The 27,318-nt window shown below is 36.0% G+C and overlaps 1 protein-coding gene across 2 annotated transcripts; it reads right to left on the bottom strand.

Moving 5' to 3' along the window:
* On the bottom strand, positions 1-27,290 carry ARL3 (ARF like GTPase 3). 2 transcript variants are annotated; one of them, XM_026704691.2, is made up of 6 exons: positions 27,197-27,290; positions 20,273-20,416; positions 17,094-17,210; positions 11,032-11,082; positions 9,733-9,918; positions 1-2,873 (listed from the first exon to the last, which is right to left on the bottom strand). In XM_026704691.2, exons 1-6 carry the CDS (start codon positions 27,197-27,199, stop codon positions 2,826-2,828), a joined length of 549 nt encoding a protein of 182 aa, XP_026560476.1. In that variant the 5' UTR covers positions 27,200-27,290; the 3' UTR covers positions 1-2,825. The 2 variants fall into 2 exon arrangements, with proteins under 2 accessions (XP_026560476.1, XP_087788942.1); XM_087932816.1 differs by lacking the exon at positions 17,094-17,210.
* Between the last annotated feature and the right edge of the window lie 28 nt (positions 27,291-27,318).

Genomic DNA, 27,318 nt, shown 5'->3' with positions numbered 1-27,318 from the left:
TTTGTTAATTCTTCCAAATTTAATTCAAGTTTGCCAAATATCTAAATGTATACACAGAGGTTTGATATTACCAAATCTCGTCAAACTTCTTTTCATTAACATCAGAAAAGAAGAGCTTATAAAATTGTTTTTTAAACTTAAAAGAAACAAAGATAAGTGTGCTGGATAACATTTGCAGGCATGGCTTTATAAAGCATTTGACATGATCTTAGAAAATGTTTGTTTAGAGAGTAAGGAAGCTGTGTGTAATGAAAATAAACAATTAAACCACATTTGAACCATGCTTTTAAATATGTTTAACATGTTAAATCAGTTGTCTTAAGCTACACTTCAACCTTTCTGACCTACCTTTAAATATATCAACACAATTTAATAAAAAAGAAAGAATATTTTACTAGAAAAACAACTTGCCAAGTACTCATAGTATGGCTTTTTTTACACATTGTACCATACTTATTGCATATTGCTCACTGGGGAATATGATAAGGACAAGTAAGAGATTATTTTTAAAAGCTGGGCATATGGAGATCGATTTAAGAACAGCTAACTAATGCTGTGTTCTGTTAGCATTTTCATTTTGTAAGGAATAACTGGAGATTGTTCCATGAATTATCACTCCTTCCATGTTGTTCATGAGGCATTTATCCACTAAGCCATTACCTTTGGCAAGATACTAGCTTTTGAAATCATTTGGCCAATTCCATCTTGTGGGGGAGAGAGAAAGAGGGAGGGGTTCTTCAAATTTTCTTTGTTCAGAATGAATAAAACTTGATAGATTCATTAAAACTGCTGAATTCAACAGAGCATATTGATTCTTTCTGGTTATTCCAATTAAATCCTTCTCAATATAATTCTCAGCAAGAAACTCATCAAGAAAAATGGGAAATTTTGTATTTAAAAATTTCAAGAGCTGAAAAGTGTGCTTGAAGGTCAAACTCTGCATAGGAATATTATGTGTTTCCAAAAACAGGAGAAAACTCTGGAGAAGAAGAGCTTGATGTACAAGAGAAATATACCTATTTTTGAATTGATTGGTATATTATGACATGAGCCTCTTTGATACTTGGATTAAAGGATTACAGATCATTGTTGTTTTATTTTAAAATGGCAAGCAACATTTTACCTGTTGTATGTAATGGCATATCTAAAATGAAATGTTCTTAAAACATTAGGAATTGGAGCATGTATTTAATTACCAGAGTTGGATTCTCTAGAAGTATTTAGATGGTGACCCATGCTTCATTTTATACCTGCTTCTTATAATGTTTGCTTATGATCTCTCATAAACCATCAGTAGTAGATGAGATAGAGTGTTCATATATGTAATCGACAATTTGTGCTTGTTTTAAAATACCAAGGAGGAAAATATTTACCCCCACCCCAAAAAGAATAAGGTATGAGCAAGGATCATAAGCTAGTGTTGTCTGGTTCTCCAGAAAATATGCCCACAATTTAAGGATTAGTAAAACAGTCTGACTTCCTCCAGGAACAAAGGGAACATTTCAATTTCCATATTTTTTTCAGTCTTACAACCTGGTTATATTCTGCAAGTGATCTCTTGCACAAAAGAGTAGCCCCATGAAATGATTTGGACAAATTTAGCAAATAACTTAAGAGGCAAGAAGCATTAACCTACGGCATATACTGGTATTGTGGCAGCACATTAAGGTTTATTAATTAATGTGTCTTTGGGGAATGCATTTAGAATATTATTGATTCTTTATGGTTCTCTTTTCTTGCTCTTCATTTTGATGCAACAACATTCTCATGGCCAAAGATAAATCTTTGACAAATTTCAGTATTTCAGACATCTAGACTATGACTTCCTGCAGAGCTAGCAATATTAAATGTAAATGAGAATGGCGGGAAACTATACTAACTCACAAAAATTACATAAAGTCATGACTCTTTAAAATGGACACAAACTTTCACTTCACACTGTTCTACTGCTTGTATTACCAGAGATAATTCATTGACTTTTGAGATTTTAGGTACACTGAATCAAATTTTGCATCAAAGCCCTTCAGAATGACAAAGCCTATTGTTACTAGCTTCTTGTATAAGATTTTGAGCTTTGAGTTACTTTCACTATCTTTAAAAGAAATCTATTTTCAAGGACTATTACAATGCAATAAGCTTGAACATTCAGGAACTCTTAGTGAAACCTGACATTTGGGGAAAGTTTAGGGCAAATATAAATGTAATAATAACCACTAGATGTTGTTTTATTTAATTAAATTATAGCGTCCTGCATGAATTGTTGCTTCTTCATTCCAATTGTTAGGAAAGTGAGTTTTATACATGTCTTTGTGAAGGAAAGACAGACCCTTGTGCATATGGCCAAATGAGTGTAAGTGATGTACTAAGGTATGTATCATTTTAAAATTGAAGCATTTGCATGAACAAAAGATCACTTTATTGGATAATGAGAAAAGTTCTGAATGGGACCAGAGGAGAATCTTGAATGATTTCAGAATGGATGTGGCCACTGATATATATTGTTATAATAATCTGACCCCTGTGGAGCTCATCAGAAATCTCTATATCAGACAGCAATCCATTCCTATTTTCATTGCTAGTGTGAACAATAGGGAGATCCTTTATACTATTTACTTTTTTAAAAGGATGAAAGAAAGATTTGCACGAGGATAGGGGTGGTACTAGTCAACAGATAAAGTTCCTATAGAAGCAGTAGGCTTAGCTACAGTTACCAGTCTGAACAGCTGTAGCTGCAGGCAGATGGAACAATATTTGGTCAGACACTAGCAGCTGGCTAGCATGTTTGGCTCTTGCTGTTTCTCTAGTTCCAGGCAACTCAGCTTGACTTACTTCTTCTTTGCATTGACATTTCTGCAGACCCAGTTCATGCCATCCTTTAAAGACAATAGAAAAAGAACATTAGGTAAGACAGAATAGGTAGCCAGATCCTGATAAATTTTTCTTAAACTGGTTTGAGAAAGCACTTTCTCAGTGTTCTCTTAGTTCCCTCTATTATAGGTAGACCTTGACTTATGACCACAATTCTACATTGATCACACCAACTTACAGTAGCAATTCCAACCCCTTCCCCCAATGAGATTGTTAACCGAGAATTAAGGGTCTTTAAGCAAACAGCCACCCCAATCCAAGCAATTCCAGGCTTGGCCCTTCCAGACCCTGAGCCTCAGTAAAGTAAGGCACTGCCTTCAACTCCCCCTCCCCACCTATCTCCCCCCTCTCTGCTTTTTAAATGCCCTGCCCCCTGCCTAGCAGTATGCTGGTTCTGGGGCTGTTTGCCATGTCCTGGGAAGCCTCAAGAAGTACCAGCCCACGCCAACAGCAAGTGATATCAAGCATTCATTTGACCCCCGCTCCTTCTCTCCCAATTCCCTGCAATGACTCTTGTGCCCATCTGCCACAGCCAAAGCAGAAGCCCCTTGTGTCTTTTTTGCAGACCCAGCTTCTCCAGCAAACGTTTCCTACACGTTTCCGAGTGCTCTCTTTGTAAAGCTCACTGCCCTTAGAATGCCGCATGGAGTCTTTAAAGCTGCACTGCCTTCAGAACACTACACTGTCTTCATAAAGCTGCGGTGCCTTCAGCAGCTTTTCAAAAGCAGTGCAGCTTTATGAAGACAATGCAGTTTTACGAAGACTGTACAGTGTTCCAAAAAAGGCTTAGGGACACACATATAGAAAATATTTGCCAAAGAAGCTGGATAAAAAAAAAAAAAGGCAGCAGTGAGGAGGAGCCTTTCAGGAAGTGGCCATACTGTCCTTATATTATGCAAGCATCCATGATCTTTGACAGATGTCAAAATGAGAAATAGCATGTTAATATTTCTGATGGTTGCTGGAATTGGGTATGTCTAGTTTAATGAAAAGAAGGACTAGGGAAGACATGATAGCAGTGTTCCAATATCTCAGGGGCTGCCACAAAGAAGAGGGAGTCAAGTTATTCTCCAAAGCACCTGAGGGCAGGACAAGAAGCAATGGGTGGAAACTAATCAAGGAGAGAAGCAACCTAGAACTAAGAAGAATTTTCCTGACAGAACAATTAATCAGTGGAACAATTTGCCTCCAGAAGTTGTGAATGCTCCAACACTGGAAGTTTTTAAGAAGAGATTGGGTAACCATTTGTCTGAAATGCTATAGGGTTTCCTGCCTAAGCAGGGGGTTGGACTAGAAGACCTCCAAGGTCCCTTCCGATTCTTGTCAGAGTATACATGAACTGAAATAGAGCTTAGTAACAAGGTCAGCCAATGAGAGCTGAGTTGAGTGCTGAAACTTAAAGAGAGAATCTGGGTGAGGTTTATCTCTGTTCTGTGCTCAGTTCTAAAGTGAAAGAGAAACTTACTTACTTGTTTGCTTGCTGAACTAAAGTGAAACTGATGTCTGTTTCTGAGCTCCTGAGTTCTGTTCTTCTGAACCTGTAACATATCTGCTTCTATTCTTTGCTCCATGTTGGAGAAATCTACAACTCGTATTGTGAAATTTACTTTATGTCTTTATAAAAAAGTTAAATAAAGCCTCAGTTATCTGTATTTACTTTTCTGGCGCTGAATTTATGCTGCAATACTCTGAACAACCTATTCTATTCTATTCTATTCTATTCTATTCTATTCTATTCTATTCTATTTTATACAACAACAGCATTGTTTGAAGAAGATCACAAAAAAATTAAAGTAGCATTAGTTATAAACTAATGCAAGAAACGTGAAACCATGCCAACATCATCTCCACATTTTATACCAGACTTACAAGCAAAGGTGTAATTTTTAAAAAGGCTGAAAATTTGCTGTCAAAGAACCACTAGAACACAAGGAAAAAAATTGAGAAAATGTATTTTTGTGCTTTTCTTTATAATTAAAGTCATGACTTATGCGCTAATAATGCTTTGTGCTGACTCTTGTCTATGTAAGATCCAAAGCCATAGTAAGTAGCCATATTACTTCCTTATTACCAATTTCCAGCCAAATGTTTAATTTTTACATCTAGTTTGGGAATGCTGAAAGGGTTGCAAAGAATATTGGGGACCAGATTTGGCTCATTCATATTTATATAATAAAATACTGATATCTAGCCTGGAAAATAGGCATATTTGTCTTTTGAACTGTCCTTTCCAAAATGAACCAACGCAATATGGTTTTAAAATACTGCCTGAAAACATATAGTTTTATAATAAAGAATACATATAATTTTATAATAAATCAGTACAAATATTTGTACTTAGTATATCTCATGATGTGGATCATGAGATATGTCCCTTGAGAAAGCTCTAATGCCAGAATTCCTTGCACATTCACATTTTCAATTCCATTTTATAAATCCTCATTATATATTGCAAACATCAGCATGAACTAAACAGATCTTTATTCTGAAGTATTAGGGAGATCCAGATAGTGTGATTATATATCTCTTCTTAAATGGGAAGAACAAAATCTGTTTACAGTAAAAGTCTCTGACATTAGGAAGCATGTTTGTTGTCATGAAAGCTATTTTCTCAGCTATGACAATGGCTTATCTTCACTGACACTCCGTATCCAAATATCTTGATTAGAACTTTTCATTGGGTAATCAATGAAAATGAATCAAACTTTTCAGAAGGGTAGCAGTACACAATCATAGCAGATTCCAATCTTAATTAATATTTTTAATTAAGGAAACTCATTTTAAATAATTGAATTCTCTAAATGAAGATAATTCGTTCAATACAATATCTCAGTCATCTTGATGTCTATAATCTTTTTGACTTTACACATTATAGTATCACCTAGAAAACTAATTGAACTGACCTTTCCACCACTACATATTTATTCTTCTTTTATATTATGCCTTGGGCTATGACAACGTTTCCCCTATTAATATATTTTCCATACTCTTCAGTTCCTTACCACTCACCTCCAAGTCGGCTCTTAACTTCCAGGGTACTTCCCCTCTCCCATATGACATATTTACTATTCTATCCCACCAACTTCTATATATGGAATCTCTGAGTATTTTCTTAATGTCATGAATCAGGAGTAAAAACAACTCAGTTGTACAAGTTTTTGCAAGAAGTTAAGTTCTCTAAGCCTAGTTTGATTTATTTCATAGGTAAATGAATTCAAGATTGCAACACATTTTTGCCTGAGAAGGCAGAACTTCAGTTCTTGATACTAAGATTTGATTATAAATTATTAATTATAAAAAAACACTTAGGACATGCCAGAATATCTTCTTAATCATAACTACAGCAAAATAAGTGTCAGTGATTCCAGAGGGCATATTCCCAAGAAAAAGAATAAAGAGTAAGAAAAATGGAAATATTTTTCCCCAAAAGATTTGCACAATAATATGAATTTTCAGCCTCATTTTTTCAGACTAAGCTGGTGTCATGCTGTAGGTATAGATGTCAGCCCTTCAAGTGGATCAAATTAGGAATCCAATGCCATATAAACCAATACTATTTTTATAGTAAAGCTATAGTAACAGAATTTTGGAAATCTGAATGCACTTCCCCACTCTCTCCCTTTATTTTTGTGAGGAGGATTTGTGTGTAATTCTTACTGTTAACATTCCTTCCCAGGAATCAGGGATCTTTTATCTGTTTATAGATTTGAAATAAGAATGGGAGATATTTTCCTTTGTATTTTCAGAGAAAACGATATGGTACTGTGTAAATGAAATTGATTTCTTGCTTAAAGTTTATATATCTATATAAATCACAGGCCTGATCCACAAAAACACACTGAGACATAATGGAGACCCAGAAGATGAACAGACCTATGGAACAGCTGTTCTGCTCTACATAAGAGGTACTACAGACAAAATCAGTAAGATACTACACAGGCATCACATCAAGACTGCCTTCAAAACAGACAGAAATATAGCAGCCATCCTAAGAAACCCCAAAGATAAAATTGATCTGGAAAACCAAGGCATATATGAAGTCCCCTGTGCATCATGCCCTGCCACATACATCGGACAGACCAATAGAAGAATAAGTACCCGCCTGGATGAACAGAAAAATGCAGTAAAAAAGCTGGAACACATTTCCTCATTCGTCCAACACATGAAAGCCACAGGTCATAGCATCGACTTCAATGGCACCAAAACCCTAGCCACTATAGAAAACCCCAGCTACAGAATTATCAGAGAAGCCATAGAGATTGAAAAAAAGACCTGAAAGCATGAATAGAAGAGATGACTCCACCAGACTGTCAATTATCTGGAAGCCTGCACTCACAAAAAAAAAAATCTCCACACCACAAGCCAAGCAAACACCTGGGCACAAACAGACCTCCCCCCCCCCCGATACCTCCAGCTCAAACACACCCCAACCAGGCACCCAGATGAAACCTAGCTTCCTAATAAATGATCGCCGTCCGTTTACTCGAAGCCAAGCCGCACTAAAAGCCTCCAATACAGAAAACACAATGTTGGCAGCCAATCAAGACAAAAAAAATGCTACAAAACAGACAGAAGATATTAGAAACATCAATCAAGCAGAACACAGCAAACTCCAAGACCAATAAACACAGACCAAGACTCCCAACCAATCAGGATGAAGAAAAAACCATTCTAACACAGCAGTAGGCTAGCACCAAATTTAAAACAGAAACGGTTGTGAAAGCCTGACTCACAGACGAACACTATACAGAAGCCTGATGATGGCAGATGAGATTCTGCCGAAACGTCACTACAACTTTAAAAGCACAACTATAATGACATGGGAAAATACCCGAACAAAGCTGAATACCTTCTATATAAAACTATATATATATTTATGGTAGCTCTTAATGGACTTTTGTGGATTAAGATTGAATGAAGAGGCTTTGTTATTTGTTAACAGATAAAAGATGAGATATAGGATGAAGAGAATTTTGGTTGAAATGTTAGGAAACATGTTATGTTACTGAAATTGTTAGTTTGTACTTTTCTTAATCAAAGAGGAAGTCTTTGAGTGAGTGAAGGAAGGATGATCACGCCTAGGTTAATTTTGAAGGAAGAAGATGCTCTAAATTTATATGCAGTTATATGAGAGGCAAATGGTTTTTATATTTAGTCAAATTCCAGTGGGGGAGAAGGCTTAGCTGGGAAGGAAGTAATTCTGCTGACTTATCTTTCTATGAAACTATTTTTAAGCTGCACTGAAAGAAATATCAACATATTTTACAGTTCATGAATGAAATAAGGCTCAAAAGGCTCAAAATTAAACTAATATTAATTTTTCACCTAGCTTTTCTTCCCCCCCCAAAAAAGTTAAGACCTTTTAGTATCACTATTGCTGGATTAAAAGATTGCACGTTAGCTGAATTTTAAGCTTGCTTTAAAATCTAACAAAAATTTCTTCCATTCCACCATCTAGATCATCTACAACAGTTTGCTTAGTAACCATCTGAAGTTACACTTATGATTGTTGTAGCATTCCTATGGTCTTGTCATCAAAATTCCGATGCTTGACTCATATTTATGACAGTTGCAGTGTCCTGGGGTCATGTGATCATTTTCTGATAAGCAAGTCAATGGGAAAGCCAGATTCACTTAACAACCGTGTTACTAACTTAAAACTGGCAAGAAGAGCCATAAAATGGATTAAACTCAACAACTGCCTCACTTAGCAACAGAAATGTTGGGCTCAATGTGGGGAAAAATATATATATGCTCTTGGCATGTAACTTTGATGGAGCAAAATGCTATGTTGTTTATCTGTCTCAAAGATCTATTTATCATGCATGTTTGATACAAAAGGCAGTATTTTTTCAGATAAATCAAGCATTTTAAATTAGAAATAAAATATTCCAACATTCTACAAGACATAATGAATACATGCATTTCCTGTTTAAATTAACTTTGAGTTTGGCCTAGGTTTGCTCAGGGAGGCAAATTGCTGGTAGGCAGAAGCTGAAGGGTGGGGGGCGAGGGGTGGGCGGGGCTTTGGCAACATTGGCTGTATAAGACGCACAGACATTTCCACCCACCTTTTGGGGGGGGGGGACAAAAGTGCGTCTTATACACCAAAAAATATGGTATATTATGCACATTAATGGAGCTCTATAAGGGCTTAATATTCAGTTTTTGAAATTGCCCAGTCTATCTTGTTATGGTGCAGAGTGCATCCCATCAGGACTGAATTCTGAAAAGTAACTGAAAAAAAATGGAGCTTCATCCTGCATTTTATATTCCCTTCCAGCGCACTTTTACTGAGCCCTAATTTTTATCAATCTTATTCTTGATCTCTTTGGTGACTCTACCTAATGCAGTAATGCACAAACATACACACATATCCTTTTAATAGGGCCAAACCCGGATTGTAGAGGGACCATTTACAAATACAGAATGATAGGTACATACTTACACTGTACATAATTTTACACAATCTAATATGTAAAAGCTTATTAAATAATTATTTGTGGTAAAAAGAAATGAAACAGGATGGCTAAATAAAACTGGCACAATAAACATATTATCCTTCAAACTAAATTGGAATATAGAATGTATGTTGTTAAAGTAAATAATTACTTGACAACAATCAAACAAGAATGGGGGTGAGATTATTGAAGCAAAAAATATGGATCAATGTGTGACATGCAATGGAGAAATCCATCACACGTAGAACCTTTCTCTCTCTTGCTGAGTGAGTTAAAAATTACATTTCTCCATTATGCATTTGGTTCATAGCTTACACAGAAAACACAAGGATGCAAAATAAAACAAATGGCTCTCTTTCAGATCCGTAGAAAAGCCATTCTGCCAAAATAAACATCTCCTCACCGACACGCCCTCTCCTGTCAGGGCTGAACAAGACTGAATCTGCCAAACTCGATCCCGGATTGTGTGCAAGTTCAGACCCTCTGCAATTTCGGCAGCAGGGGCTGCCGTCAGTAAATCTTGTTTGTTTGCAAAGATGAGTACTGGAACGCCACTTAGCTTTTCTTCATCAACCAGCTCTGCTAGTTCCTGAAATCATAAAGACATGTGCAGAATTTTTTATAAAATGAACAAGATTTTTTCCCCCTAAACAATTCTGGAGAAATACCATAACACAATATTTTATTGTTGCAGTATAGATGCATCCGGGTATGTAACACAAGCAAGCACTAACACCACCACAATTTAAAGTAAGTTTTTTCTAAAATTATAACAGAGTATAGAATAATTGCCTTCAAGGCAACAGCAATGGATTGTCAATCCCAACCCTCAAGGGATTAGTACTTATGAAACAGCCAAAGTAATATATATAAGCATACCTATAAGTGAATTTACCAGTATAGTGGAACAGCTCTTAAAAACAATTCATTTTAGCCTACAAATGCTTCAAATTCTGCAATCCTAAATATAAATTTTAAAGTTTGATCCAGTTTATTCATCTCTAATATATGGATCGTTAATACATCTTTTTTTAAAAAAAATGTAATCTTCATAAGGTAGTTTTGATTACTAAAAGGAATACTGAACATCCCTGTATACTGGGCTTATGTATTATTTATGTACTCATTAAATGAGTGCATTGAAGATTAAATACAAACTGATTCTGCAAATATCATTCTAAACTAAATTTACTGTAAGATGACCTTAAAAACACTCCTAAAATTAAAATAGGATAAGATAACCTTTATTATCATTTTTTTTACTGTGAGGGATAGGAACTTATGATACAGCATACTCAAATTTTATATTTTCTGTTAATGGCATAAAAAAGGGAAATAAATGGAATGCAAAATGATAATTAGCATTTCAAAGATAAGCATACACTTTGGGTGGTTGGAGGCAGCTGGAAAAGTGTTATAATTATTAAAGGATAATAGTCTAATACCTCAAATAATTGCTCAACATAACATGAATTCAAATGATGGGAACATTGTATCATAAATCAGAATTTACCAATCACTGCATTAAATTATCAGGAAAATCTTCATATTTTAAAGATAGTACAACATAGCCTATATAATTCAGATCTGAGTGCAAAAAATAAAATTATTTGGGTCAAACTTGTGAAAATTGAAAGGAGACTTTAAAAAATAATTTCCTTGTTTTCACTAATTACCTATTTTAAAAAACTGACATACTTACTTGACCAGTTTCTTCAAATCTTTTTCTATCAGCACTATCAATGACATAAATCTAGAAAGCAAATAAGGAAAACAGGCTTAAAAATTCAAGTGTATGATGCCATTTCACACACAGTATATCTGTAATAACAAGTGTTTGCAATAATAACCTCTCAAAAGTAAGTAATGAATGCCTGTTGAAATTAATGGAACTTGCAATAGGGCAAAAAAAAATCAGTCTAAGATAAAACTGTCATCTCTTTTTTTAGTGTTTTATAACACTTTTTTTCAGCTGTGGGCTGTATCTGAAAAAGCACAGAATTCTCAGTGAAAGACTGTTGTTTTGCAATATTAGGTATAGGAAGAAAAAAAAATGCTTGATAAGTGATAACTTACAAATGTACCTGTAAACACAAGTTGTGATTACTGGTATATCACAACCAATTCTTTTTGTACCTTGACTTCTTCCCTCCTTTACTTTTTCTGGCTAACTGAATAATTGAGTCTTGGGAGTAAGGGAAAATGAGTGTGAAAACCTCTGACTCCTGGTGTTTATGACTGCAATCTGGTAGAATTGAGCCCATATTTTAGCAACCACAAACCATTTAAATGAAGTATTTCCAATTGTAACTTAGGATCTCAAGATAGAAACTCTGTTTCAAACAATCATGTCTTAAGCTGAGAGATAAATGAGAGCCTATACACATCTTCCTGCTATACAAATAGCAGCACTACCTTCCGGGTTTTTTTCAGATTGGGAAACTATAGTTACTAATTTAAAAACAAAACCAGAATCCTAAACTATGTTATGAGGTTCATTTAGGATTCTGGCTTTCTCTAAAGCTAAAAAGTGCTTTGTCCTAGTTCAAAGTTAAAAAGTTATAAGAAGTGGGAGGGAAGATGACGATGATAATGAACTGAATGAAGACTAGTATATTTAAAACCGTTAGGCAGTTTTAAAGCAAATGGCTTGTGTTTGTGGGCAGTTTCATTCAAATGTTGGTTATTATCCAAACTAAGATAATATAATCCCTTGAAATGTACCCTGTATACCAAGCTTGACAATTTTGTCATTCGAGGATGTTTAGTAGTTGCATAACTGGACATGGGAGCAATTTATATATATCATCCCAAAGACAACATTTATAATAATGACATGCTTTTATAGTCCTGATGAAACATTGAATTAAGCTTCAAGAGACAGCTATGTTTGCACAACCACTCACAAGATCCCTGGAGCATCTGACTGTCTCTAGGACTTTTCATCTAAGCTTAACTTATGAGAAGCATCTCACTATAACTTGAGAAGGCAGACCTAATGCCAACATTACCATGAACAGCATTGCATCAAGCAGGATACATATACATTATCAAGTCCCTTCTTCCATATCTGGAAGCTTTTGTGCCAAGCAGCTGCAGGTGTACGTCTGAATATGCAATCATTCAAATATACACACCTTTATTTGTGCATAGCTTCCAAATAGCACAGGTGTGGGAGGCTGCAGTATCTCCCATTCAAACACACCTGCGTGTTTATGAATGTGTAATCACTTCATGTGTTAAAAATATTCTTGGAGGGGGCCTCTCACTTGTGCAATATTCTTCAACTCTGAGCCAAGACAGGCTTCTTAGCTAGCATGCTGTCTGTTTAAAAAAATCCCTTCAAGGCAAACTAATGTAGCCCCTAATCCAGCTTTCCCTTTACTATGATAGTGGGTTAAAATGGAATAGCACAAGAAACATTGGGTTTAAAATCTCAATATGAAGGATGTTGGATAAATAATTTTTTGAAAGAAAATTATGTGTAAAAATGATTTTATATGAATTTGCTCAATGTGTTTGTGTGTGAGCAATGTCAGTTTTCTTTTTGAATTTCTTAGTTACACATTTACTTAGTTGAATATAAAGTTACACATTTCTTTGCTTCATAATATCTGTACAAGAAAGTCAGACTAGAGTTTAAAAATCAGTATTTAATTAAAATCTTTATAGGATAATTAAACTTGCCAAGATACAATATATATTGTTAATCACATGCTATTTTGTCCACATAGAATCTTACCATCCATTACTCAAGTTACAGCCATACTTTACTTGTATAGATTATTCATGTGATGCACCCAAATTATTGCATGGGAATATGTTCATTTCATTGCTGCTAATTTAGCAAAAAGTAGCATTCTAAATGTAACAATAAACTTGTACAGAATCTACATAACATCAGCAGTGAGTTCCTTGAAAATGGTATAAGTATCAACAATTGTTCTAAAACTTACTTTCACTATGATTCAAAAATCAAACTAATTGAAATGATGCAGTATTACAGCTCCAGGTTGGCGCTGTCAGTCACTGATCCACTAACAGCCTTTATACTTTGGTTATAAACTTCCTACAGCAAAACATTACCTTTAAGTTGAAACCAATGGGCAAGGATACAAGTGTTAATATTCCCAAGGGGAGTGGGAGCAGATCAACAATACAAGAATAAATTCTGCTGTAATCAGGCAAACTGCTCCTAGCAGAAATTACAAAGTAGAGGGCAGAAAATCATTTATCTACTTCATTTCTCATATGATTTCAAGCAATCTAGAATCCATGGATTTACATTTGACAACACTGTTGTGCCAGAATATTTAGCCTGTACTTTTAGCATTACATTTTCCAGAGAAGTAGTTAGATTTGTTGGCTATAATTAAAGTGTGTGACTCAAGGAATTTAAAAACTTGTATATTTATTACAATAAAGCTTTTATGGTTACACTTGGTTTTATAAGATGCATAAATAATTATTCTGAGTGAATTATTAGCACTTGGAAGGAATAATAAATAGTATATCTGAGAAAAATAAAATTCAGGACATGCCTATAATGCTATATACCTATTAATGGTACTTACCAATTAAAAATGACAATTAAAAAAACAATATTTGCCTATGACATCAGATATACTTGCCTTGGTGAATTGATTATACACATAGTTTAAAAACAACTTTTTTTGCCCATTATTATAAGATATTGTATTTAGACATTTTTACCTGAACCCAGATGAAAGCATGGCTTACTTTATGTTAGCATTTTCAGCCACAATTATATGCATGAATCTGGATCTGTGGCTCTCCTAATCCCACAGGAGGCACTTTCCACTGAGCAAATAAATGTGAAATAGAGCTATCTCAGGAATAGCATTTCCACTAGTGTAGCTTCCATGTCCCCATAGCTAAGAAATTACTTGAAATCAAAGAGGAAGTTACAAATGATTCAGTTGTCTCCAATCTGGGAACACCGGCACAAGCCCCAGTTGGCCGCTTAATTTTATTATGAAAATAATAAAAATATTTAAAATGAAGTAATGAAAAAAAGTCAGAAAGCAGCAGGCAGCAAATCTTTACAAGTTGACATAAGCATCTGGCCATAGAAGAAATAGTGTTGAAATAGTTTACTTGATGCATGAGATTCCTGGCTTAATGCTGAGTTAAAAATCCAGTCTTCCTTGTATGAATATGGCTTTTGTCTCTGTTTATTCCATGGTAACAGAACACAATCTCTTAATTACAGCTGAGCTAAGCATAAACTAGTTTCGGTACTCCCTTTGCTAGAGACTCTTAACATCTATTGTCTGGTCTCACTGGATTTCCACCCCCCACTGAATTATCAGAGAATTCTGTTTGTGCTGCTGCTACTGCTGCTGCTTTGCAAAAGAAAAATGTTCACCTCACTCTGACATGGATATACCTGTATTAACTGGAACGTCTCTGCAGCAACATATTGTCCTGATAAGATCTGAACCATTCTTGGAAGTCTATGAGCTCTCCATTCAGGCCTTCTCTTTACCAGGGTACAGAGTTGGTTTGGTTTGTAATTGGCAAACTTCTCCTTTCCCTGCATTACTTTTGATTCTTGCTTAGAAATTTTTATTTGTAGAAAGTCTGACTTTAAACTTTCTAGAGTAGCTATAGATTGCAGTCATTATCCTTTTGTTTTTAAGCTTATGGTAATTTGTAACAAAGAAATGCTCTGGTAGTTTTCTGCCTTTTGGGTTCCAGGTAGTCCTCCTTAACAACCATTCACTGAAATACAGTTTGAAATAATAACTGCCTTAGAAAGGGTGTTTATGACTTGTAAAGCTCTTCTGACCATTGCAAAATACTGAATCCCCCTTCCCCTCCCCCCAGTCACATGATCCATGATTTGGGTGTTTGGCAATTTGTTTGCCCCTACCATTGGTTGCCAAGTGCCCTGCAATCATGTGATCATCATTTGTAATCTTCTCTGCTGGTTTCCCCCAGAAAGTCACGGGGGAAGCTGGCAGGGAAGATTGAAAGCTGCTGTCATTTGCTGAGAGGACTCATATTCATCTCTGAGAGCTGGCTGAACGAGCTCCTTGTCAAAAGATTTCAGCTCCGTGCAAGCAGATATGCCACTGAATTCTTTTTCTCCCTATCTCTCTGTGCCTATGCAGCATCTGTAGAATTGTGAGGAGAAAAAGATTTTTAGCTCTGTAACTGCTGCTAAAATCCAAGCAGACATGTGGCTGAAATTCTTCTCTCCCTGAAACTCTGTCCCTGTAGAAGTGCAGGAAGCATCATACCTGCAGAGCTGCAAACAGCTCTGTGCCTGTGGAGGTGCAAGAAGAAAAGGATTTTTAGTTCCATGTCTGCTTGGATTTTGGCTGCTGAAATCCAAACACGCAAGGGGCTGAAATCCTTCTCTCCCACAGTTCTGCAGGCACGGTGCTGCAAGGAACTCCATGCCTATGGAGCTGCAGGGAGAGAAAGATTTTTAGTTCTGTCCGTGCTTGGATTTTTTTGGCTGCCAGTAAAGATAAGTGGGTTGCTTTGCACACAGTGGTGTGACAGGGAGCAAGCAGAGCAGGCTAAGGCCTCCCAGGGAATAGGCTGAGGCCTCCTGGGCCTGATGGGGCAGGGAGCAAGCCAAAGCCTGCTGAGGCAGGCAGGGGGCAAGCCAAAATGTCCTGGGCTTGCATCTCACTGCAGGACACCTACAACTTATGCTCAATCTGTGCTGGGACTCCCAGGGCCGCACACACTGCCGAGGAATCCCTGCATTCCTCTTTAAAAAATGTGCTATTGCCTAAGGTCTACAACTGGAAAATCCAGAATTACAGTCATTGAGTGAAGCAGTCACATGACATCTCACTTTAACAATGGTTTCACTCAGAAATTGAGATGCTGGTCCCAACTGTGGTTGTTGAATGAGGACTACCTGTATGTTTTCTGTAATAAGTACATAGATTGTCTCTTCCTCGCTGGATATTACTTGGTGCATTATGCATGTTTATGCAGTAGTGAATCAATGAGCAACTTTGAAACTGATGGTAGCTTCTCCTTTTAATATTCAGGAAGATATGGACTATCCCAAGAATATTATGGGTTGTCTACCACACAACTTTGGATTCTCTTGCTATTTTGGTTCTGTGAATATCTAGTTTTCTATCTATATTAAGTGCTACTGGATTTTTTAATAGCAAGATAATAGGAATGCCACAGACAAGAAACTATTTCTTGGCCTCAATTTGTCATCCATAATAGGAAATAATACTGCCTTATTTTAAAGAGCTGTTGTCACAAACATCACCATAACAATTAACACAAATCTGAGAACTTAAAACAGTGAGTGGCATGGGGTAGCGGTGGAAGGAAGTTCCCAAATGTGATGTGCAAAAGATATTAAAATGTGAACAGCTCCTTAAAATGTTCCTTCCCCACATGAAGTTGAGTTGCCTATTTGAAATATTTCATCTCTGTTTTATACAGCATTCAAGAAAAATATGGGTATGAATGAAAAGATCCCACATCATAATTCAATTCATTCTTTTCAATCTGAAATATCACATAATTTCAAACAGAAGGCAATATCAAATGAAACTATCAGGTAGCACATGGCTGAGTTAAAATAGTTAAAAATAAAAAGTTTTTAAAGATTTCATAAATTGACATATGCATGCTTGCTTTGCAAAATGCACCTCCTGTCTACTACAAAATAAATGGAGGTATTTAGCAGCAACGTATCTTAAATTTAAAATCCCTGTGTTATTTAATATACCATATAATGCATCCAATGCTTACCAGGATATCAGTGTTCTCAAAATAATTTCTCCAATATGGCCTGATTTTCCTTTGTCCACCAATATCCCACACATTCAACTTGAAACCTTGTGCTTGCACACTTTTAATGTTAAAACCCTATAATAAATAAAGTTAAAACAAAAAAAAACATGAGTGGATACAGTACTTGGTTACAGTTTCATTGGCTCATAGTACTCACAGCTTATATATCACAACCCTGGAAAATGTAACAAGATAAAGCCTATATCACTATTCAGATGAACTGACTGTAGACAAGGTGAAGGATATAGCAGTAGCCTTGCCTCAGTCGGGATCTATTTATGTCAAATTAAAAATATATATGTTGCAGCTTATAACGAGAATGGAGAGGCACACAGGGAAGTCAAAGAATAAGCAAATAAGGAGAAAACAAAATGCCTCTGTTCTGAAAGTCAAACCTAATGGGCAGATAATCAGAAGCAAAACCCTATACATAACTTCATGTAAGAAAAGTGGAAGCGCCAGCTAAATTTCTGAAAGACCCATTTCATCAAATAAAGCTCCAACTGAAAAGGATGTGCAAGTAGAAAAAACGAGAAGTGATGCAGACTGGCCACAAACTGTGGTGCAATACAAGGGATAGGTTTTAAGCTTAGAATCGGAGAGTGGGTTTTATTTTGAGGCACGGGAGGATTTCATCAGCAATTGCTTACAATCTAGACCCGGCGTACAAACCTCCAGCACCACCTGCTGGCATTTCTGAGATGCTCATAATTGGATATCATTTGAGACTTCGCTTGTGCAAAAAAGAAACAAAAGAAATGCCTGAACTACAAGTCTATTCTTTTAATATATTACATACCACACACACACACACGCACACACACACTATATCTGGTAACATATGAATACAGGTAGTATTCAATTTACAACCATTCATTTAGGGACCATTCAGCATTACCATGGCACTGATAAAAGTGACTTATGATAGTTGCAGCGTCCCCATGGTTGCACACTCAAAATTCGGAGCCTTCGCAACAGGTTCATATTTACGATGGTCACAGTGTCATTGGGTCATGTGATTACCTTTGGCTACCTTCTGAGAAGCAAAGTCAATGGAGAAGCCAGATTCACTTAACAACCATATTACTGACTTAACACTTGTAGTAATTCACTTAACAACCGTGGCAAGAAAGGTCATAAAATGTGGCAAAACTCACTTAACTATCTCACTTTGCAACAGAAATTTTGATTGGGATCAATTGTGATTGTTAAGTTGAAGAGTCTTGTATATATAGTACCCAACAGTGCATCTAGACCAGGGGTGTCAAACACAAAGCCCGTAGGCTGGATCTGGCCTGCGATGTGGTCGGATCTGGCCTGCAGGGCCATCCTGGAAAATGTAAGGGGCTGACCCATATCGCTTCAGGTCGGTCTACCCAATACGAAGAGGAAACATCAGGCCAGTGTGGCTTCGGCCTGGCCTATTCAATGCGAAGAGGAAACATTGGGCCAGCGTGGCTTCAGCCCAGTCTACCCAGTGTGAAGAGGAAACATCGGGCCAGTATGGCTTTGGGCTAGTCTACCCAATGTGAAGAGGAAACATGCCAGCAGTTTGTGGAGTTCAGCAAGCTGGCCACACTGACCCAGTCCAGTGCCCAGGGAATGGGCACTGGACACCCACCCAGTTGGCCATTCCTACCCAGTCAGCCACACACACCTCCAGGTCAACCACAGCCAGATGCGGCCCTCAATGAAACTGAGTTTGACACCCCTGACCTAGACCAAAGGATCTTAACACCGTAGCTCAAAGGTCATTTTGTAGTCATTCTCTCTCTCTTTTTTTATTATGAATCGACATTTTGGTGAGAAAAAATGATAGGACTTGCTTAAAAGACAAAAAAGGAGTTATTAACAGATGATGTCAAGATCCCCTTAAATTATGGGAACAAAGCAAAATGATTGCATGATAATCTCATAAATCACACAATGGCACCTGTAAATAACAAGGTATTATGGGACCATAGAGTTGGAAAAAGCCATTGAAGACCATTCAATCCAATCACCTGTTCACTGCAGGAATCCAAATTAAAGCATCTTATAAATGGATAGACATGGATAAATGTCTAGCTTCTACTTGAGTGTATCTAATGAAGGGAAACCCACCATATCAATGGTGATGATTCTACTGTTGAACTGGATTTACCAGTTCCTGGGTACATTATACCTTCTACGTTTTTTAATGTTTAACAAAATTAAAAAGGAAGCAAGTATACTTCAAATCAAATAGCTACCCTAATCTTTATTTCCCACAATGATCCTGAACACCACATAGGTTTTTTAGACATTCTTAAAAATAAAACTAGTGATTGCCTTTGTAAATTACAATCTATTTGTAAATGTGTTTACCTGCCCAGAAATTTTTATAAGAATAATCTAAACTGGGCTTAATAAAGAATATCCTAAAGACTTGAGAAAATTGCAGGGAATAACTTTCTGAAAAGCAGTTAAAATATTTTAATATCAATTGGAACATTCTGTAAAAGGGGAACCCTAATGGCAGCCATTGGGGTTTCTTTGATTATCCATGACATGCGCTAAAATGTTAAATGTGCCACTGACCTAAAAGCTTGTGGATGATACTTCATCTTTTGAACAAGCACTAATATGGGTTTCCTAACTTAAGAAATGTTATTTAAAATATTCAAACATTTCTGTCTCTAAATATGTTTGTGTACATATATGTGTTACCAGTAATACATTTTCAATGGACAAATTTGGATATTCAATCCTGACACATTAATATTTTAAAGTGTAAAGCAGCGAAAGGTAAAATCTAAGGGTACATGTGAATGCCATTATCGCTTTATATTTGTATTTGTATTGTAATAGATTGCTTTTCTTTCTTAGATCACATTCCACCGTTGGTTTCATGACCTAAAAAAGAAGGGAATTTCAAATATTATTGGCTATTCTGGATTTCAAAATCAGAATTAAAGTAAGGGATGCTGTCATAATTTTGAAAAACAAATTGTGCAGCTTGACAGTGATTCATGACTATTTGTACTATCATATCACTGAAATCTGGAAAGGGAGTTAGTTGTATGCACATCCAATGTAAATGTATTTTTTGGAACTCTGCCAAACATCAAGATACAGTCTTATTTATCTGCCATATCAGTAATACCATCTTTCCTTACCTGGGTTGGAGTTATATGGGTGATATCTTCAGATGCCAGTTGTTTCAAAAGTGTAGTTTTGCCTGCATTATCCAATCCCAGGAGCAGGATCCTAACCTCCTGGTCTGGTGCACTCTTCAATTTACGCAGAATTGATAGTAAGCCCTGTCAGGCAAATAGAGAAGAAACTTGCTATTTCAATCATCATCACCAAGACCTATTTTTGTAAAGTACATATGCTATTCCCAATATATACTAAGCACTGCACATTAATAAATTATACAGTTCCCTAGCTACAGGTTCATAATATACGATTCAAAAATCAGGGAGGAATAACAAAGTAAAGGAATGAAATATATTCATCAATACCCTACTATATTATTTTAAAATAAAACAGTATTAAGAAGGAACACCAGAAACAAATTTAATATTTAATTATTTCTTAAATAAAGGAGGACAAAAAGGATATTGTTGTATATAAAAAAACCATATAAATTTTCTTAATAAATACAATGTCACATAACAATCAGCACAAGAAGATAGAGATTTTGTAAGAACATTAATATTTGACAAAGAAAGGGATGCAGGAAGTGAACAAAGAGAAAACAATTAACATTCTGAAAAGGGTAAAGGTATGAAGATAACAGGCTATTTATATACAGAACCACAAAACCCGTGATTTGTTAAATCAACCTTTCAGACATATTTCCTTATCAGATGCCTCAATGCCTTCAACAACAGAATTTCTAATATACTGCCTTCACTGAAAAAGTTAGGATGCATTCAGAGATGTATCTGCCTTGCAAACAGTTTCTGTTGAACTATATAGCACAAACATCAGCACCAGAAAAGGCTCATGATATTTTGTATCATGGCATAAACTATTTTATGAACATTTTTATATTATAAATATTTTATAACATTTGACAAATTTCAATTCCACAAGAGTCATGGGTCCTGGATTTTAGACACATTCTGTAAGTTAGTCCTTCTGAGGTACCTTGGTTCTAAAATTCAAACATTGTTGCCTTAAGATGCACTGTTTCTCCCAGTTGAAGGCTAGGGAAATGAGAATTTTAATAGTGTGTAGGGTGTGTGAGTGTGTGTACATATACAGACAATAGAGGAAAATAATGAAGAGAAATGCATCATCAGTATGCATCATTTATAAATCATGTGACAGTGCTAGAAGTTATACTTTTAAGTAGACATTCTTTTGTTTTGGCTTGAAATTTGATCCTTTAAAATCAATTGATACCAACTGAACAGCTGATGATAGAAAAGTGCTCACATTTTAAACTGTATAGGACAACCTTAGTCAATAAAAATGAAAAAACAAAGAATTGTAAGGGTTTTTTTTAAATGCCCATTTTTTAAATTTGTGTTTTTGATGTATGACTCTAACCTTTCGTTTGAAGCCTACATACGTTGTAATAGAATGTCAGGCAGTAGCAGACCATATCACTTTTGTTTTATTTCCTTCCAATCTGAAAATTACCTCTGTGAGTCTGAGAAAGAAGCTTTGTTGTACATGTGTAGGTGGACTAGTAAACATCTCCTTCAAAAAATGCTGAATAAAGTATCTGCAAAACCAGGATTCTAGTCTCCGTTGCAGTCAGAGTACTAGCAAGCATAGAGAAAAATCCTTCTGCATCCCATGCTCTCAATGAGTAGGAAAACATTTCTAGAATATCAGCTCTGAAGTGTGGCATGAATAGAACCGATGTCAAGTACAATAATGGTTTGGGTTGCCTGCACTCTCAATCAGGGCAGCAATCAATTGGTTTACCTACCCATAAGAAAAAAACCCAGAGAAGTTGTGGTTCCAGTCTTCCTGACAGCCAACACAACATGGAACAATATTAACAGGTACTAAATCTGGTGACCAGATAGATGAGTGCAGGCCCACAGCACACCTGTCTGATTATTCAAAGCTGAACACAGCATTGATCCTGTCACACAACCTCTTCCGCGCATTTTATATTGTCTGCATAAAAGCCTAGATTCAGCATAACACGGGAAAACCACTTTCACATACATTTGAAAGCCATCTTCCAACTGCTGGAGCACTGTTCACAGTGACATAGACATGTTAGCAACAAATGGCAAGTAAAATATCTTTGTTCTGGGGCACGGAAGCAGTGGGGATGGTTTTATGTCACTCCCAACTACTGTCTAACAGGCATTACCTCTCGGAAATTTCACTATCTTTCTCACCTCCTCTTTTACAATTTCTCACCTTCCTTCCCTTCTAAGAACTGTGTCTACGTATTCTGTACCTTTTAAGGGCTCTATTCCAAGCATCTGATGAAGTGAACAATGAAAACATTTTAAAAAACATGTGCTAAGGTGGCGAGAATTGCTTTTGCTGCATTCTAGCAAGTTCTCTAAAAATACTGTGAAATAGTTATATTAATGGATCCAGATTAAAGGAGTAATTTCATTGAAAACAATCTAATAGCTTTACCAATAGCTGCTCTATTTAGAAATAAGTATTTTTAAATCTTTACATAGCTGTATCCAAAATAATAAAAATATATTTTCCTAAATACTAACATAATACATAACAGCACTTTCCATCTCTTTTCAGGACTGCCGGGCTTTTCATTCTTATCCTTGATCTGTTGATTAGTCTCCTAGCTAACATCAGAGCCAGAATATTAACTGATCCTGCTATTCTTATCCTAAGACTGTGACATCATAATGGAAGGAACTACTAACTACTTTTCTGAGTGCTAAAACTTTTCACTACAATTTTTTTAGTGAAACATCTTTACAAGACTTTACCAAAGCTGTATCTTCTGTGTAGAATTGTGTAGAAAAGGGTTAGCAACAGGATCTAGCTGAGCTGAAGTGTGTCTCTGATTCTGGATTGATTTTTTATTTCATTCCCTTCTACCATTTTAATTCTGCCACTTGATTTTATCCTGATTTCTTCAATATGGACCCTAGTTCACTTTGGACTATTACTACACTTCAGCCTTTTTGCTTAGCTAAGGCACTATTTAGATTTTAGGACCTTTAAATGTATAATAAGTTCCATTTTCTAACATTTCAAAATTTATTTCAGTCTTTTTTACAGCAGGAATGCAGAGGCAGACAAGAATGACTCATAAAGGCTTGAATTGTTAGAAATCAATATTTTCAGAGATGTAAGGTTCAGTTCCAACTATCCAGAGATGTAAGGTTCAGTTTCAACTATCCACAGCCCTTTTCCATATTAAAGTATATGATTTATTAAAAGTATGTTCCCTATACGTGCAATGATTAATCTGCCTAATCAAGAGGGCAATTTTGCAGAGTTATGAATGTAAGTTAATAATTGAAGTTTGTATAGATTCAGCTTGGGAAATGCACTAATAAGGGGGAAATCAAACTGAAAGCATATACTGTATATGTCTTTCCCAATAATCATCACTGCTCAAAAATTAATTTGTTTAGCTTTTAATTATGATACCCTATTTCACTTATGGCAATTGTGTGTATTTATTTGATCCCATCAGCATCTCAAAATGATACACAAGGGAAACTTTTTATTTTATTTTCATGAAACAATTCTGTGATGTAGATTGTACTGTCAAAGAATGATTACTCAAAGCTACTTAGTAAGTTTCCACAGTAAGGTTGGATCTGGATTGTAATCTCTAACCCATTGGTGTCAAACTCCCATTGTTATATCATTGTCATGTGACATATCATGACTCCTCCTCCCCTTTGCTAAACCAGAGGTAGACTTGTCCAGCAAGTGATGCTTCCGGCCTCTGGGCCGCGAGTTTGACAACCCTGCTCTAACCTAACTCCCAAGCCTTAGTGAATATACTTCACTGGCTATTAGAGACACAGAAAAAATCCTATATAAATATTAATTTTGGTCACAATTTTAACACAAATAAAACATTAATATAATTTGGTCACATTTAAATAAATATTAAGTGAAAGTGCTAAAAACATATCATTTGCAAGATCTACAGGAAGAAAAGTTACAGTGACCTCTATTTAAGTCATTTTCAACACCTATTTGAACTAGATTTTACAGTTCTAAAGAGGAATCTAATTTTTCTATGATATATTTATTTTTTTGAAATAGAGCTCATTTTCTATATTTATATAGCACTTCACTGCACACAATTTTGATTTTGCAAGAACTGATGTGGTGTACTCGTTGCAAATGCTGAGTTAAGAGTGAAAAAACACATATTCTAGACAACCCTTAAGTGTAAAAACCAGCTGTATGATCATGGGCTTCACTTGTTCTCTCAGACCAAATTAGCATCAGACTCTGTTTGATAAATCTCAGGCATTGATAGCTCTATTGTTAAACTAGGCAAACAAATGGTACTTTTTTAAAAAACTAATTCACTTTCAGAAAAGAAACATACAAATTAATTTTGTACCTAATTTTGCATACATTCAATTGTCTTATATTACCCACAATATAAAAGCCACCAGCCACTTTTTCTCTGGGACCATTATACATTTTAAATTAATTTAGCAACAGAACAGTGTTCAATGTAAATAAATATTTGCTGCTTTTCTTTTCCATGTATGTAAACATTCTCAACTGCATATAATTATACAGTATAAAGCTTCTAGTGAATGGGGGTATCAACTATGAAATTCCAGAAAAACTTAGAAAGATAAATTATTTATACAGATATGTATCACAGGGATATTTTGGGTAAGTGAAAGATATTTTCTTGGAGGGCATTACTAACACCGTTTTCTTAATTTTGAAGATAGTATAAACAAAAACTACCTGATGGGAAAAATCAGTGGGATTTATCCCATTTCATAGCATACTTATATTTCAGGAATACTTTATAAGAAACATTTATTTTCAAATCATAATCCATGTCAGCTAATAGAGAAACAGAATCTGAGAAGAGTACAAGAGAAAAAAGTAAAAAATATAGCATGAATTCTTCTAGGTCATATATAACCTTTCTAGCACAATGATTTGTTTCCTTTACGGCTGGCCTACTGGAATGGCCTATTTGATAGCCCAAAGCAGGAAATGTCCTGTCTAGCAGCTTTCCAGTAATTAATATTCAGGGGGACCCATATCAGATCGTGGAAATAGGATATAACTCGTATTATTTAGAGCCATTAGAAGATTTAACAACCATTAATATGACTAATCTCCTTTTATAGTTGACAAGCACCTCATCCTGTGATAACTGCATAGCTTAAAATTATGTTATGTGAAGAATTGCTTTCTTTTCTCTCACCTGCTTCAATTATCACTGAGGTTATCCTTTTCCTGCACTTATTCCAGCTGTACAACATCATCTTTTTAAATAATTAGAACTAGAATTGTACAGAACTCTAAATGTGGTACATCACAGATTTGTCCAAAGAATATTATTGGCAGTTTAATTTTCAGTAATCTCTTGCACTGAATTCAATTTTTCTTATTTGACATACATTTAATGGGTCCTCTAATTTGGCAGATAATTTGGTGAAACCATTTAAAATATTTTTGAGCCATTTTTTCAAAAAATATCACTATTTTTTAAATTTAATTTGAATATTATCATTATTTGCCTTAGATTTTCAGAGTCCTTTTCTGAAAAGGAACAAATGATAACTATTCAAGAAGATATAAAGATACAAACTTAAGCATATTTTAAGTGCCTTATTCCTATCCATTTTCCATAAAATAGATTTAGTCTAAGATTCTTTTTCAGTTTTACTTCAAAGTTTCTTTGCTACGTAACTGAATTTCTATAAAAAATCTTTCTTAGGATTTAGGCCGCAAGTTTAAGCTTATAAAGCAGGCTTCTTCAGTCTGGTGTCCTCTTAATTTTCTCTCCCAAATTCCTCTTATTTCAGCAGCATAATCAGGAATTGTCACCAAACTATTACAGTTCACCAAAGACATTATTAAATACCAACCAGAGTAGCAATAAATTGCTATTATTAAATATTATTCTAGCTCTTGTCCATCCACTAGCAAAAAAACAGCAGTTACCCTGTAAGTATCAGCAATCCCACCTTCACATTTGCTCCCTGGCTTTCTCCAATTCCTGCCCGTCAAATCCATTCAGAATGTTGACAGCAGGATTATATTAAGTGTACAATCCCTCTGCCTATCACTGATTTAGCATGATAAAAGGAAATCTCTTCTATCAATACCCGATGGGCTCTTAAATACTTATCATATTCTGGGTGCAGTCTAGCTGGACAATTTCAAAATTGGCCACCTATGGCATATAATAATAAAAAAACCCTCTAGTATTAGAATTAAAAAAATATTCATTTTCTAACATTTGTTTAAAAGTCTCTAGAAAGATGCATTTGAACACTATTTTTCAGGCACTTTTGCACCTTAAGGGAAAAAATCGACAGGACTCCCCCTGAGCTATTTCCACTTCTAAAATGGGTCAGTTCGTCCCCAGGAGACTCCAGGTTACAAAGGCTAAGCTCCTCAGCAGTCACATGTCTCTACAAGATTAAGAAACTGTCTTTTGAATGGCACCAGTTCAATGCCACAGATAGAAACGATCGCCTTAAGACTCGGGGCTAACTTACATAAATGAATAGTGTATCCTGATTTCAGGCTCTTTTAACAGTTCCAAAGAGCACGATACAGTAGATAAGCACATGGGATGTACAAATGCTAAAAGGAGCGAAAAGCCCTATTCCTGGAACACTTTTATCGTTCAATCTCAACCCCCTTTTCCTGGTAGTCATTTTGAACAGTTTTTCCAAGCAGAAATCATTCACGCTCCTCCCCCCACGCCCCCCTTTTATTTTATTCAGGCCCATTCGACCACTTCCATCGCTTTCGACCGGCCTCCCCTCCGTATCAAGCACTCTGTTCCCGAGGAACGGCTCTCTTCCACAATCGTGGGCGCCAGGAATTGGAGTAGGGGGGTAACCATAATTCCCCCTCCCCAGCCTCCTCCGTCCCCCACACTTTCCCCCTTCCAATCTCACACTCACCATCCTCTACGCGGCTCTAGGTTACCATGGGCAACTGCGGCAGGCGCGTGCGCACTGCATCTCTCTTACGTAGAACGTCCGTCTTGGGTGCTCTCTGGGCGGTCCAAAGCGAAGGAGGGACT

This window comes from Pseudonaja textilis, chromosome 4, assembly GCF_049901715.1.
Source record: "Pseudonaja textilis isolate UNSWEBS1 chromosome 4, rPseTex1.2, whole genome shotgun sequence".
Taxonomy (NCBI): domain Eukaryota; kingdom Metazoa; phylum Chordata; class Lepidosauria; order Squamata; family Elapidae; genus Pseudonaja; species Pseudonaja textilis.
This window is presented reverse-complemented; position numbering and strand designations above follow the sequence as displayed.